We start from the raw sequence: 11,775 nt of genomic DNA, 5'->3' as shown, positions 1-11,775 counted from the left end.
CAGAATCCCTGACCCATCCTGCTCCTTGTCACCTCACTGTCCCCCAGAGACCCCACCCACAACCACCACGTCCTGTTCCCTGCTCCTTATCTATCCCCCGCTGAGTCCTGACAGACCCCCGGAATGCCCACGATCCAACCCCCTGATTCCCTGACCACCCCCCAAACCTCTGCCCCCTCCCTGTGCCCTGACTGTCCGTGGCACTTCCTGCCCCTTAGCCAGCCCCCTGGCCCCGGCCCCCCGGAGCCTCAGCACATCCAGGATCCTTGCTCGACAGCTGCAGTGGGACTCCGGCAGGGCCCCTGAGCTCCGCTCCGCTCAGAGCCGCCCGGTCAGGGGGCGAGGCTGCGAGCTGCGGGCCGAGCAGCCCTGCTCACTGACCACGCGCCTCTGAGTGGGGCGCAACTCAGGGGCCCAGCCGGAGGCAGGCTGCAGCGCTGTCCAGGGATGCTCCTGGATGCACTGAGGCTCCGGGAGAGGGGTGGAGGCGGGTCGGGCTGGGGCCCGGGACGGAGCCTCGGCCATTCTTGTGGGGGCCTCTGCGGAGCCCGGGGCAAATTGTCCCGCTTGTCCCCCCTCCTGGCAGCCTTGGCCCTCCTCTTCAGGGCTGTGCTGCAATTTGAGCTGGCCTCCACAGTCTCAGTGCTGGTTCCTATTCCAGAGAGACTCAAGGTTCCCCTGCAATTCTCCCCAGGCTCTCTGCCCTCAGCCTCTGCCTGGCAGTTATGCTAACAGCTGGGTGTTATCACGTTAAGATGGTAGCTGGTCTGCTGCTTCTTTGGGTACCTCTTTCCTTAACGGAGCCATGTGATGGAGCAGGGTTTGCTGGCCCCAGGCTTCACCACCCCTTCAAGGGAACCGTACATGATTCCACCTCAGCCCCCCAGCACTGGGGTTGCCATCCCCACTTCCCCTCTTCCTTAAGAACTGTGTGACAGGCTCTTGTTTCTGTCATAATCACAGTGGATTAATTTAAATCACTTTTGATTTTAAATTAACAATTTTAATCATGATTCAAATCAGCAAACAGGAACCCTTGATTTAAATAATCAATTTAAATTGTTTTGCATTTGTACTTTTTATTTTCCTGCATTCTTCTTGGTTGATAACCATTAGTTCAGATGAGCATGTCTTTAAATACAGCCTTTACACTCAATGTGGTGCTTCTTTTTGCTAACCAGGAGGATACACGATACATAGACACATGTATTTGAGCAATTATAGAGCTTACTGTACATTGATTCAGATTAATTTGCACGTTTTATTACTAGATGAATCTTTTACTTGTGATTTATGTCAAGCTCTATTTGGTTATAAATTCAGTCAAAAGTGCACAAAACTCAGCATTTTTATGTTTTATTTAAAAAAATGACCTCAACTGTGTTTGATACATAAACCTTTTTTAATCTAACCAAAAGCCGATTTATTAAACAAAGGCAGAAGTAGCTGCAGTTAGTGAGTTGAACTGATTATTTCTGGTCACCATGTCCCTCAGGATTTAGAACTAGTAGATCTAGTCTTCTCACACCTAGTTTTTATTCACAAATTGGAAAAAAAAAAACCCAGAAAAACTAGTTTGCCAACTCCCCAGGTGGTTCCTTAACTTTAAATGATTAGTTGAATACACTGACAAGAAGAAAATATTCTCTCTACACCTGCAGAAGAGGCTATTGCTGTCAAAAGCTGGTTTAGCACTTCAGCAAACTCTGGTTCCAGGGGCTTAGCTCTGGCTTTCTAGAAGTTCAGTGGTCTGACCGTCATTAAAACTTGGCAGCAAATATGTCCTGCTTAGTATTAAGTTTTATATGTAACATGTTATTGTAAGAGACATGTTTAGGCTTCAACCCAGGTTTATTTGTAAAAATAAATAAACAAACCTGTTTTAATTTAAATAATCAAAATTTGATCTTTTCAGATTTTTTTTTTTTAAGTCACAGCTTATCCACCCAGATGAGACCCATCCCTAGGCTCAGTTTATTCTAAAACCTTGCACAAATAGTCCATGGCAAGGTTCCAAAAGAGAGTCCAATTATTACCCCCAGCACATATAGTCCTTAAAATCCCATGACATCTGGTCCATCAATGGAGCACACTCCAGTATCTTCCAGCACCCCTGGGCTCTTCAGCCAGCCCAGGTGTTCCAACAGGAGTGCAAACCCAGTCTTCCCAGTGGTAACCCCCACAGCATCTCCTCTGGGAGTTCATCCTCACCAGGGAAATATCCAGCACTCACCTTGTTCTATTACCTTTCATCTCTAGCAGATCGGCCCTACCACTCTTCCCCTGGCCCTCAGCTCCCTCTGGCTCCAGCATGGGGACATCAGCAGGTAAATCCATCTGCCAATCCCCTGTCATCAGCCTTCCCCTAGCAACATCCTGTAACTTCCTTCAAGGACCTCCTCCTCCCTGACCAGTCTATAGCTCCAAGCACTACCCTGCCCTCTTAACTGGCCAAATGTGGAACACCTGTTCTAGGACAGGGGCACTGGACCAGCGTCATTTCAAGGGATCAGCTTGTTACTGTGTGTCCCTTCCAATGAGCTCCTGTACCAATTTGGGAACCTCTGTGCTGGGCCATGATCTGAGAAGGGAGAACCCTAAGGAGGGAAGAGGCTGGCTAAGCAGAAACCATGTGGGGGCAGAGAACTCAAACTAATGGCATTAAACTGAGCAAAGGGAAAATATCATCTAGTCCCAAGGAATCTAACTCCGGAGACCTATTTGCCCCAGGGAAGCCCTGGGGAGAGTCTATAAAGAAAATAGACCCAGCCTCCTCCATCTTCAGGTAGTGGAAGGTGTGTCCCCAATAAAGCTTTTCCCGGCTTAGTTTCTAAGGGTACGTCTACACTGCACGATTATTTCGAATTAGCTTAAACCGATATTACAAAACAGATCAATAAAATCGGTTTAGCGCGTCCACAGTGGGATCCCGAAATCGATTGTTTGCGTCCATGGTCCAAAGCTACCATCGATTTCAGGAGCGGTGCACTGTGGGTAGCTGTTCCTCAGCTATCCCATAGTTCCCACTTCCGTGTTGAGAGCACAGTGCCAGATGGGGCAGAAAACATTGCCCCGGGTGGTGCTGGGTACAGCCTCACCCCTCCCTTTGTGAAGGCAGCAGACAACCCTTTGGCGCCTTTTTCGCGGAGTGCATTGAGCAAACGCCATAGCACAGCAATCTTTCCCTTTTTTTTTTCACGTGGTGGTGGGGGGAAATAAACTGAGGAGCTGTTCCCTGAACCACGCCAGACACTGTGTTTGAACCTACAGACATTGGGAGCTCAGCCAAGAATGCAAATAATTTTCAGAGACTGCTGTGGACTGTGGGATAGCTGGAGTCCTCAGTACCCCCTCCCTCCCTTCATGAGCGTCCATTTGAGTCTCTGGCTTCCCGTTACGCTTGTCACACAGCGCTGTGTATCCTGGAGTTTTTTATTCAAACGCTTTGGCATTTCGTGTTCTGTAACGGAGCTGGATACAACAGATTTGTCTCCCCATACAGCGATCAGACCTAGTATCTCCCGTACGGTCTATGCTGGAGCTCTTTTTCGATTTCAGACTGCATCGCCAGCCGTGCTGATCAGAGCTCCACGCTGGGCAAGCAGGAAATGTAATTCAAAAGTTCGCGGGGCTTTTCCTGTTTACCTGCCCGCTGCATCCGAGTTCAGATTGCTGTCCAGAGCGGTCAGTGCTGCACTCTGGGATGCCGCCCGGAGGCCAATAACGTCGATTTCCGTCCACATGAACCCTAATCCGAGTTATCACTATCGAATTTAGCGCTACTCCTCTCATTTGGGAGGAGTTCCGAAATCGATTTAAGGAGCCGTTTAACTCGATATTAATGACGACGTCGTGTGAACGGATACAGCGTTAAATCGGTATATCGGCCATTAAACCGATTTAAAGTCGCAGTGTAGACCTGGCCTAAGAGTCTCAAAGTTTTGACTTCACAATACGTCCTTCCCCATTGTACAGGCATCGGGTTTGCTGCAGATCCAGCGTCTCCCTGTGCTGCACCGCGAGCTGCCTAACCAGCCCTCATCCATCAGAAAAGCACAGTCGCCACCTCCTCTTATCGGAAACCTGCAACACAGACCCAGGGGTGGGAGTCAGGGAGGGGCTGGGCATTGCCCATCAGTCACGGACAGGGGGAGACACCACCACAGGGCAGGGCAGCCAGAGAAGCAGCTGCACCCAGAGGCATCGGCCTGGCTTTAGACTCCTCCCTGGCACAAGGGGAAAATAAAGGTGTAGGAACACAAGTAGTGGCTATTGCACAGCAGGGAGAGGAGAAATGGGGTGAGGCTGAAAGATGACAGCTGGGGCTTCCAGAAGAGTCTTTATGCTGGTAGATATTAGGCACGACTTGTCCACTACTCAGCTTTGCCTGATGCTCTCCCCTAGCCCCAACTTTCTCTCCAGGGCCATTCGGTGCAGAGGGGAGAGAATCCATAGGCCTCTCAAAAGGCAGCGAGCAGCAGCAGCTCTCTGCGGAGAAGAGTTTGATATGATCCTCCCCAGGCAGCTGGGGGACTGTCAGAGAGACCGCGGGCCTGTTTCAAACCCGATGGACTGTCAGGACAGACTGTTAGTAGTGAAATCAGATTTCTCCCTACAGCCTTCCCATGGAGAGAAACTCAAATTTCCACAACAGTGAAGGATCCTGTTCTTCTCCGCACACCACTCCTTAGAGTGGCCTTAGGGAGTCTAACTTCCACCCGGACAGCCCACTGGGGAAGGGGGAGCTCAGTTAGTATCTCCTCCAGCAACTTCCCTTGTGCCCAGAACTGTGGTGCATTGTAAACTCTGTGGGGCAGGGACCATCTTTCTGTTCTGTGATCGTACAGCGCCTGGCACAATGGGGCCCTGGTCTAGGGGCTCTGCATTACTATGAATTACAAACAATAACAACACTGCACGGGGGACTCAAACGCTGCTGGAATACTGGTTTTAGTCCATGAAAACCAAATATCAATAAGACCCCCTCCCCAAACAACCTTGGTTGAATATATTCTTCATCTTTTGGCAGCACGGCAGGCACCTGTGATCTAACCCAGAAAATGTTACTGGAGGGAGAGTGTAGCGCTGGGGTGTGGTCTCCCTCCCTGATGGGTGGAGAGAGAGCCATGACCCCCCCCCCGCCCGGTAGGCAGAACCGGGATACCTGCAGCCACCCCGCCGGAAGCAAGGGCGGGGCAGGAACAGGAACTATAAAAGGCCAGCCCACCAGCTCAGTTGGGGTAGAGCTGCCAGAGAAGCTGGCTGTCTCTCTCCTGCTGCTGGAGCCTGGACCTGATGGAGGCTGCTCCTGTGCCAGAGACCGGCAAGGGCTGCCAGACACCAGGGACATGGAGGAGCTGTTGGAGCTACCGCTTGCCCTTTACCCGGGCAAGATCAATGACAGCCCCAAAATGCAGGTACCTGGACTGGGAGTGTAGGAAGGAGCCCAGGGAAGCTGAATAGGGTTTGGCTGTGTGTGGCGAACTGGGAACGTTCTTAATGTTTTCTCTGAATATGGTGTTGGTGCCTCAGTGTCCCCTAGGCAGTTCTTAAGTATCTAGGGGGTGGAATAAGGGTGTGTGATTGCTGCAGAGCAAGGGGCCAGTGCACCTAAATACCTGTCCTAGCAGCTGATGGCCTGGGCCCCTTCTCTGCAAAGGTGCCAATTGAAGGTGTTGGAGACAAAGAGATTGGGTGACCTCCTGGCCCGGGAAAGGAATTCAGCAGAGGAGGAGGGGCTGGAGGGGGTTTCAGTCTGGAGCTGGCTGGGGATGAGGAGTGAGGGCAGATGTGGGGGTCTGGCTCACTGCCCCCCAGAATGGATCTGGCCGAGGGGTCCCGGTCGCTGTACCTACCAGCTCTGTTTTAGACCGTGTTCCTGTCATCGAATAAATCTCTGTTTTACTGGCTGGCTGAGAGCCATGTCTGACTGCGAAGTGGGGGTGCAGGACCCTGTGGCTTCCCCAGGACCCTGCTGGGGAGGGCTCGCTGTGGGAAGCGCACAGATGGGCAGAGGATGCTGAATGCTCCAAGGAGAGACCCAGGAGATGAAGCTGTGTGAGCTTCTTGCTCTGCAGACAGTCTGCTCCGAGGGAGAGAAGGCTCCCCAAAGTCCTGACTAGCTTTGTGGGGTGCAGTTCCAGAGCATCACGCGGGGACTCTGATGGAGGCTGCTCCCATGCCAGAGACCCAGAAGGGCTGCCAGACACCAGGGACACGGAGGAGCTGGTGGAGCTACTGCTTGCCCTTTACCCGAGCAAGACCAATGACAACCCCAAAATGCAGGTATCTGGACTGGGTGTGTAGGAAGGAGCCCAGGGAAGCTGAATAGGGTTTGGCTGGACTGCAAGCTGGACAGAGTGTTGCGGTCGGATTTCCCTGCTGACTCATGGCACAGCACTCCACCACTGTTAGGGCCCTAGGCTGGGATGCCGTGGAGCGGACGGGCCTGTGTCCCCCTAGCACCGCATCGTCAGGGGTGGCAGCCTCCCCACTTGTGGTCAGGAGATCTGCATTGGTCTGGCACCTGCCTGAACTAGGACGCCAGATGGTTTGCTGACTTTCCCACCAGAGAGCTAATCTCTCCTAAACTGCTGTGTGGCTCTGCATGACAGACAGCCAGAGCCCCTTACCTGAGCTGATTGCTGCCCCGCCCTGATTGGGGGCCCTGGGTGAATACGCTTTCTGCGACTGCCTGAGTGACAACAGGCCAGAGCCCCTGCTGGATCACTGCCCTGGGCATATAGACCTATCGCTGCTCGGCTGGACACTAACTGTGAGCCAGTTTTCCCCTGAACCGAAGTGCTCTGGAAACCTCGTGGCGAAGGGGCCTGGTCTCCTGCCCTGACAGACGGGGAGAAAGCCGCGACCGTCTTACAGAAAGGGACTCACTGACTGTCGAATTCGATGCCATTGGGCCATCTCCAGGGCTGGCCTGGCTCCCTCTGAAGGCCGATCCAACGGTCGAGGAAGCTCTTATAGCGCAGCAGGAAATCCTGAAAAATAAGCCAAGGCAGATTATGCTTCAGCCCCTGGCTGTGGTGCTCACCTGCCCCTCTGGCTCTGTGTGGCCCTTTCTCAGAAGTTCAGGTTTGGATGGGCCACCCATAGTTTGCCAGCTGAGAGCCCAGGGTCCGATGACACCAGCCCAGCCTGTGCTGGAGGGAGTCTGAGAACATGGCACAGTTTAATGAGCCAACTGGGGGTCATGAAGACAGGACTCAGTAACGGCAGGAGTTCTCCCCTCCACTGGTCCCCTTGTAGGCTGGTAGGGGTCAGAGCTGGCAGCTCTGTTCCTCTGACAGCAGCTTCAGCCGGTGAACCGATCACTGGCTGAGAATCCCAGTGTGATGGACGTCCCATCAGATTGGGGCCTGCTCACCTGGGAGCCTGGGGACATGTGCAGGAGCTGGGAGCTGCTCAGAGGCCATTTTACCCCCATCTAGCTCCATCCCCACATCCATGTTACATGGACAGACCTGCCCCTGCCCCATCCTTTTCCACTCCCCTCTGGGGCTGGGCAGCTCTTTGGCTTTGCAGGCACTTCTGCCCTCCTTGCCAGGCTCCTTCCCAGAAGCTTTGCACATAGCGCCCCCCCGTCCTCCCGCCCCCCAAACACACACTCTCCCTGCTGCCGCCAGACAGGCGGGAGCTGCTCTGAGGAAGGGCAGAGCTCACCCCTTGCAGAGCCCAAGAGCCTTAGTGCTTCTCCTGGCAGGGACACTGAGCCCCCACCCCATGGAGTCCCTGGCTGTGGTGAGCTGCAGAGGCAGGTTCTCCACAGGCCAGGAGCTGACCGGGCTGGGCCAGCCCTACAGAGGGGGGATCCCTCCCACCTGGGGCTCTGGGAAAAAGGGGAAGCTGGGCATGAGTGATCCCTGACTGTGAGCTCAGCTCTAGCCAGGCCTGGGATTCAGCCACCAGAAACACTCTGAGGAGAGGCAACAGGGTGGTTTCTGGAACCTCTGGGGCTGAGCCCAGCCTGATTCCAGCCCTGCCAAGCCCAGTCTGTTGGGATAAAGCATCCGCTGCTCTCTCACCTTTTCCTGCTCACTGTCGATCCCAGCCAGGGAGGCATTGAGTGCAGAGCACTGGCTCTGGCTGTAGGTCCAGTTCCCTTCAGTCTCTGAGAAATAATAGCATTTTCCTTGGTATCCGATCCAGCCGTCCGGGCAGCAGGGCCCAGCAAGGGGGCCCGGAGCAGCCAGAGATGGTTTGGATTTTTCCACTGAAAGAGAGGCAAGTAACAGCGTCCGAGACTGTATCTGCTACCCCCAGCCTGACTCTGTATCTGAGTGAACGAGGGGAGAGAATCCCTCAGATCCAGGCCACAGGTGCCTTACACCCCTGACCACTGTGCTAAGGGAGGAAATAGGACATTTGACACAAGGGATGGGCAACCGACCCTCTCCTCTTTAGTGGCTCAGCTTCTGGGGTCAAATTCACAGAAAGTGCAGCTGACGAGCAACCCAGACCAGAGTGCAGTAACACCGGAGTCACCATGAAGGTGTGGAGCAGGCAGGTAGGGGGGAGCGTTACCCAGTGGCTGGTGCAGACAAATATTGACACTATATGAAGATAAAGTTCAATAAGATTGTGTGGGACACGAGTTCAACCAACCCAGGGACATCCTTCTAATCCAGCTAGCTAGCCCCCCTCCCCAGGCTCTTAGCTTTAGAGATGCACCTTGGGATGAAGATGGGATTAAACCAGGGGTGGGCAAACTTTTTGGCCCAAGGGCCACATCTGGGTATGGAAATTGTATGGCAGGCCATGAACGCTCACGAAATGGGGGTTGGGGTGCAAGAGAGGATGAGGGCTCCAGCTGGGGGTGCGGGCTCTGGGGGGGCGGGAGGCAGAAATGAGGAGTTCAGGGTGCAGGAGAGGGCTCTGGGCTGGAGCAGGGGGTTGGGATGCTGGGCAGGGGGGGCTCCAGCTGTGGGTGTGGGCTGTGGGGTGGGGATGAGGGGATGGCAGTACAGGATGGGGCTCTGGGCTTGGACTAAGGGGTTCGGAGGGTAGGAGGAGAATCAGGGCTGGGGACTGGGGCATGGGAGGGGCTCAGGGATGCAGGCTCCAGGTGGCTGTGACCTCAAGCAGCTCCCAGAAGCAGTGGCATGTCTCCCCTCTGGCTCCTACACGGAGCGCAGCCAGGTGGCTCTGCGTGCTACCCCATCCAGAGGCACCACCCCTGCAGCTCCCATTGGCCATGGTTCCGGGCCAATGGGAGCTGCGGGGGCAGCGCCTGGGGCAGGGGGAATGTGCAGAGCCACTTGGCTTTCCCTGTGCGTAGGTGCCAGAAGGGGGACGTGCTGCTGCTTTTGGGAGCCATGTGGAGCCACAGCACACGTGGAGCAGGGCAAGCCCTGGACCCCACTCCCTGGTGGGAGCTCGAGGGCTGAATTACAATGTCTGAAGGGCCGGATGTGGCCCCTGGGCCACAGTTTGCCCGCTCCTGGATTAGACTCACGTCAGGAAACAAACCCTGACTGCACCGATCTGTGCAAGGGACAGGCTCCCAGAGAATCTGACATTAGACCCAGCACAGCAGAGATGTGCTTTATGTAAGTGTCTGCACCAGTAAGAATTCCCAGCATGTTCCCAGCCCAAGGCTGGGGGACTAGTACAGCCCAGAGCACTTTATCCTGGGCTTAAAAGTAGCCTGTACCGAGTATTCGGAGTCACGTGAATTAGTGTTAAACAAGTGCTGTAATTCTCAGTGACAAAAAATGGCCACAGTGTGGCACCAGAACCTCAGAAATGGGAACAGTCTCTAGGTTAAGACAGTGCTTTCCTGGACCCCAAACTGTGGGATGCCCCCCTGGGGGTGCAGATGGGTCACCGGGGAGGGAGCACCACCCAGCTTTGCTCTGCCCCCAGTCCCAGCTGCCCGGACACTAAAAGTCTGGTTACCCGCAGTAACTAGCTTCCACCATGGGGCGGGGCAGGAAGAGCCTGGAGGAGCACTCAGCAAAGGCTCCAAAGAGAGGTACCGGCAGCTCCCCAGTCCTGCCCCATTCAGCCCCCTACTCTTGCTCCCCCTCCTCCATCCTGCACCATTCACCCCTGGCTCTGGCTGCAGGCATGGGCTGGGTGGGTGGGAGGGGAGGATGACTGAGAAAGTTTGGGGACCACTGGGTTGAGCTGGGTTAAAAAGGTCAGTGCCAGAGTCATCCTGTCCAGAGACAGTTCAGCTGGGATTTCCCCAGCAGCCTCAAGCCAGCGAGACTGTCACAGGCTCCCAGGGAATTTCAATGGGCACCAACCCCCACAGCTGCCTTTTGGAAACCCCACCCCTGCCTCCTTCCCCCAGTGCAGCAGCAGGGACAGGGTCACACAAACTCCTGGGAAAGCCTCCTGAAGATTAACCCCTTCAGGGAAGGAGCAGCAGCGGGGTCAGTCAGGCCTAACACCCAGGATACATCTGAAGGGCCAGTTCAGTCGGCTCATACTCAGAGGTAGGGAGGGTTATTGTGTCACTAACAGGTGAGCCAGGACAAGCCATTCTAGACCCACTGGAATCACTAGTTAGTAGCTTCCCTGCTGCCCCACAGACAGTCCAGGGGAGCAGAGACTGTGTGGACCACGCACTTACCTGCTAAAAGTGCTGCTAGAGTAACGATAACGATGATCAAAACTGTGATGGTAGCTGGGACTAGGACTTGATGGGAAGCACATTTCCTGAGCCTGTTAGACCCAGGGCCTGAAAGATTCAAAGCCATGAGTACTTCTGGGGAGCAGACTTATTCACGGTATCAGTGCCTGAGCCGCTGTCAGCAAATATCTAGTGTGATCCCCAGGGTGCGCTGAGTCGGAGAAACAAGGGGTTTGGTTTTTCTATTTGCAGCTACAGTACAACCAACTTCGCAGCATTTAACAAAAGAGTCACTGGGAGACCCTGGGGGAGCCATTCTGGGACAGACCCACTGGGTTCTCTCAGGCTCTTTCTCTAGCTCCAAGTGCAGTTACATGAGGGCAGAGTAGCAAAGGTGTCAGATGTACAACGGAAGGTCTAAATCTCCTCCCTGCCTCCCCCTGTTCCCACAGGAGCCTCTGTGCTGAGAGTCTGAAGGGGGGACCTGCTGCTGCTTCTGGGAGCCATGCGGAGCCCACAGCACATGTGGAGCAGGGCAAGTCCTGGACCCCACTCCCTGACAGGAGCTCGAGGGCCATAGTTTGCCCCCAGCTCCTCCAGACGAAGGATTGGCCTCTCTCGGCCCTGCTCCAGGGTTCACACAGAGGGTCTGATCCCTCAGACTCCCTACAATCCTTGACCCTCCTTGTCTGAAGGAACAAGTTTCCTTTGAAGTCTTGATTCTCAGGACAAAGAGGGGATTTCAGTTAGTGACTGTGAGACACAGACACAGTGTTACTCAGGGGAATGACCCCTGGCCGCCCCCATGGGAGATGAGGCTCCCAGCTCCAGCAGCTGTGACACTTGGAGATCTCAACATCCCCTCTTCACACTTGGCAGGCGCAGCAGCTGCGCCGGCAAAAACGCAGGAACAGACGGCATTACCTGCCACCCCCAGACACAGGCTCATTTTCATGCACACCCAGGGCCCTGCCTCTGTGCAATGGTTTCTGGTGTATGCCTCTCACACAGTGGGAACGCAAAAGTGAAGTGGACCAGAGGGAGACAGGGTCCAGGATTTCAGCACGATAACAGCCCCTGCCCACTTCCAGACCTCTGGCCACATCTAGGCACACAAAGTATAAGTAGCAGGAACAAGCTTGGTACCTGATCCATTGAAGCTCATTGGGGCAATCAGTTTC

At 54.5% G+C, this 11,775-nt stretch overlaps 1 protein-coding gene across 3 annotated transcripts in view; it reads right to left on the bottom strand.

Moving 5' to 3' along the window:
• LOC116829207 (C-type lectin domain family 2 member D-like) overlaps positions 1-11,096 on the bottom strand; it is a 276,193-nt gene extending 265,097 nt beyond the window's left edge. For 2 of the 3 annotated variants that reach the window (XM_075071686.1, XM_075071685.1), the window contains exons 1-3: positions 10,595-11,096; positions 8,040-8,227; positions 6,892-6,995 (exon numbers count right to left, since the gene is read on the bottom strand). In XM_075071686.1, the coding sequence (XP_074927787.1) occupies positions 6,892-6,995; positions 8,040-8,227; positions 10,595-10,721 (419 nt within the window). In that variant the 5' untranslated portion in view covers positions 10,722-11,096. Of the gene's footprint in view, positions 1-3,930; positions 4,084-6,891; positions 6,996-8,039; positions 8,228-10,594 lie in introns of those variants that run through there. The other variant, XM_032787917.2, reaches the window with a different exon arrangement.
• Between the last annotated feature and the right edge of the window lie 679 nt (positions 11,097-11,775).

This window comes from Chelonoidis abingdonii, chromosome 12 (assembly GCF_003597395.2).
Source record: "Chelonoidis abingdonii isolate Lonesome George chromosome 12, CheloAbing_2.0, whole genome shotgun sequence".
Lineage (NCBI taxonomy): Eukaryota > Metazoa > Chordata > Testudines > Testudinidae > Chelonoidis > Chelonoidis abingdonii.
This window is presented reverse-complemented; position numbering and strand designations above follow the sequence as displayed.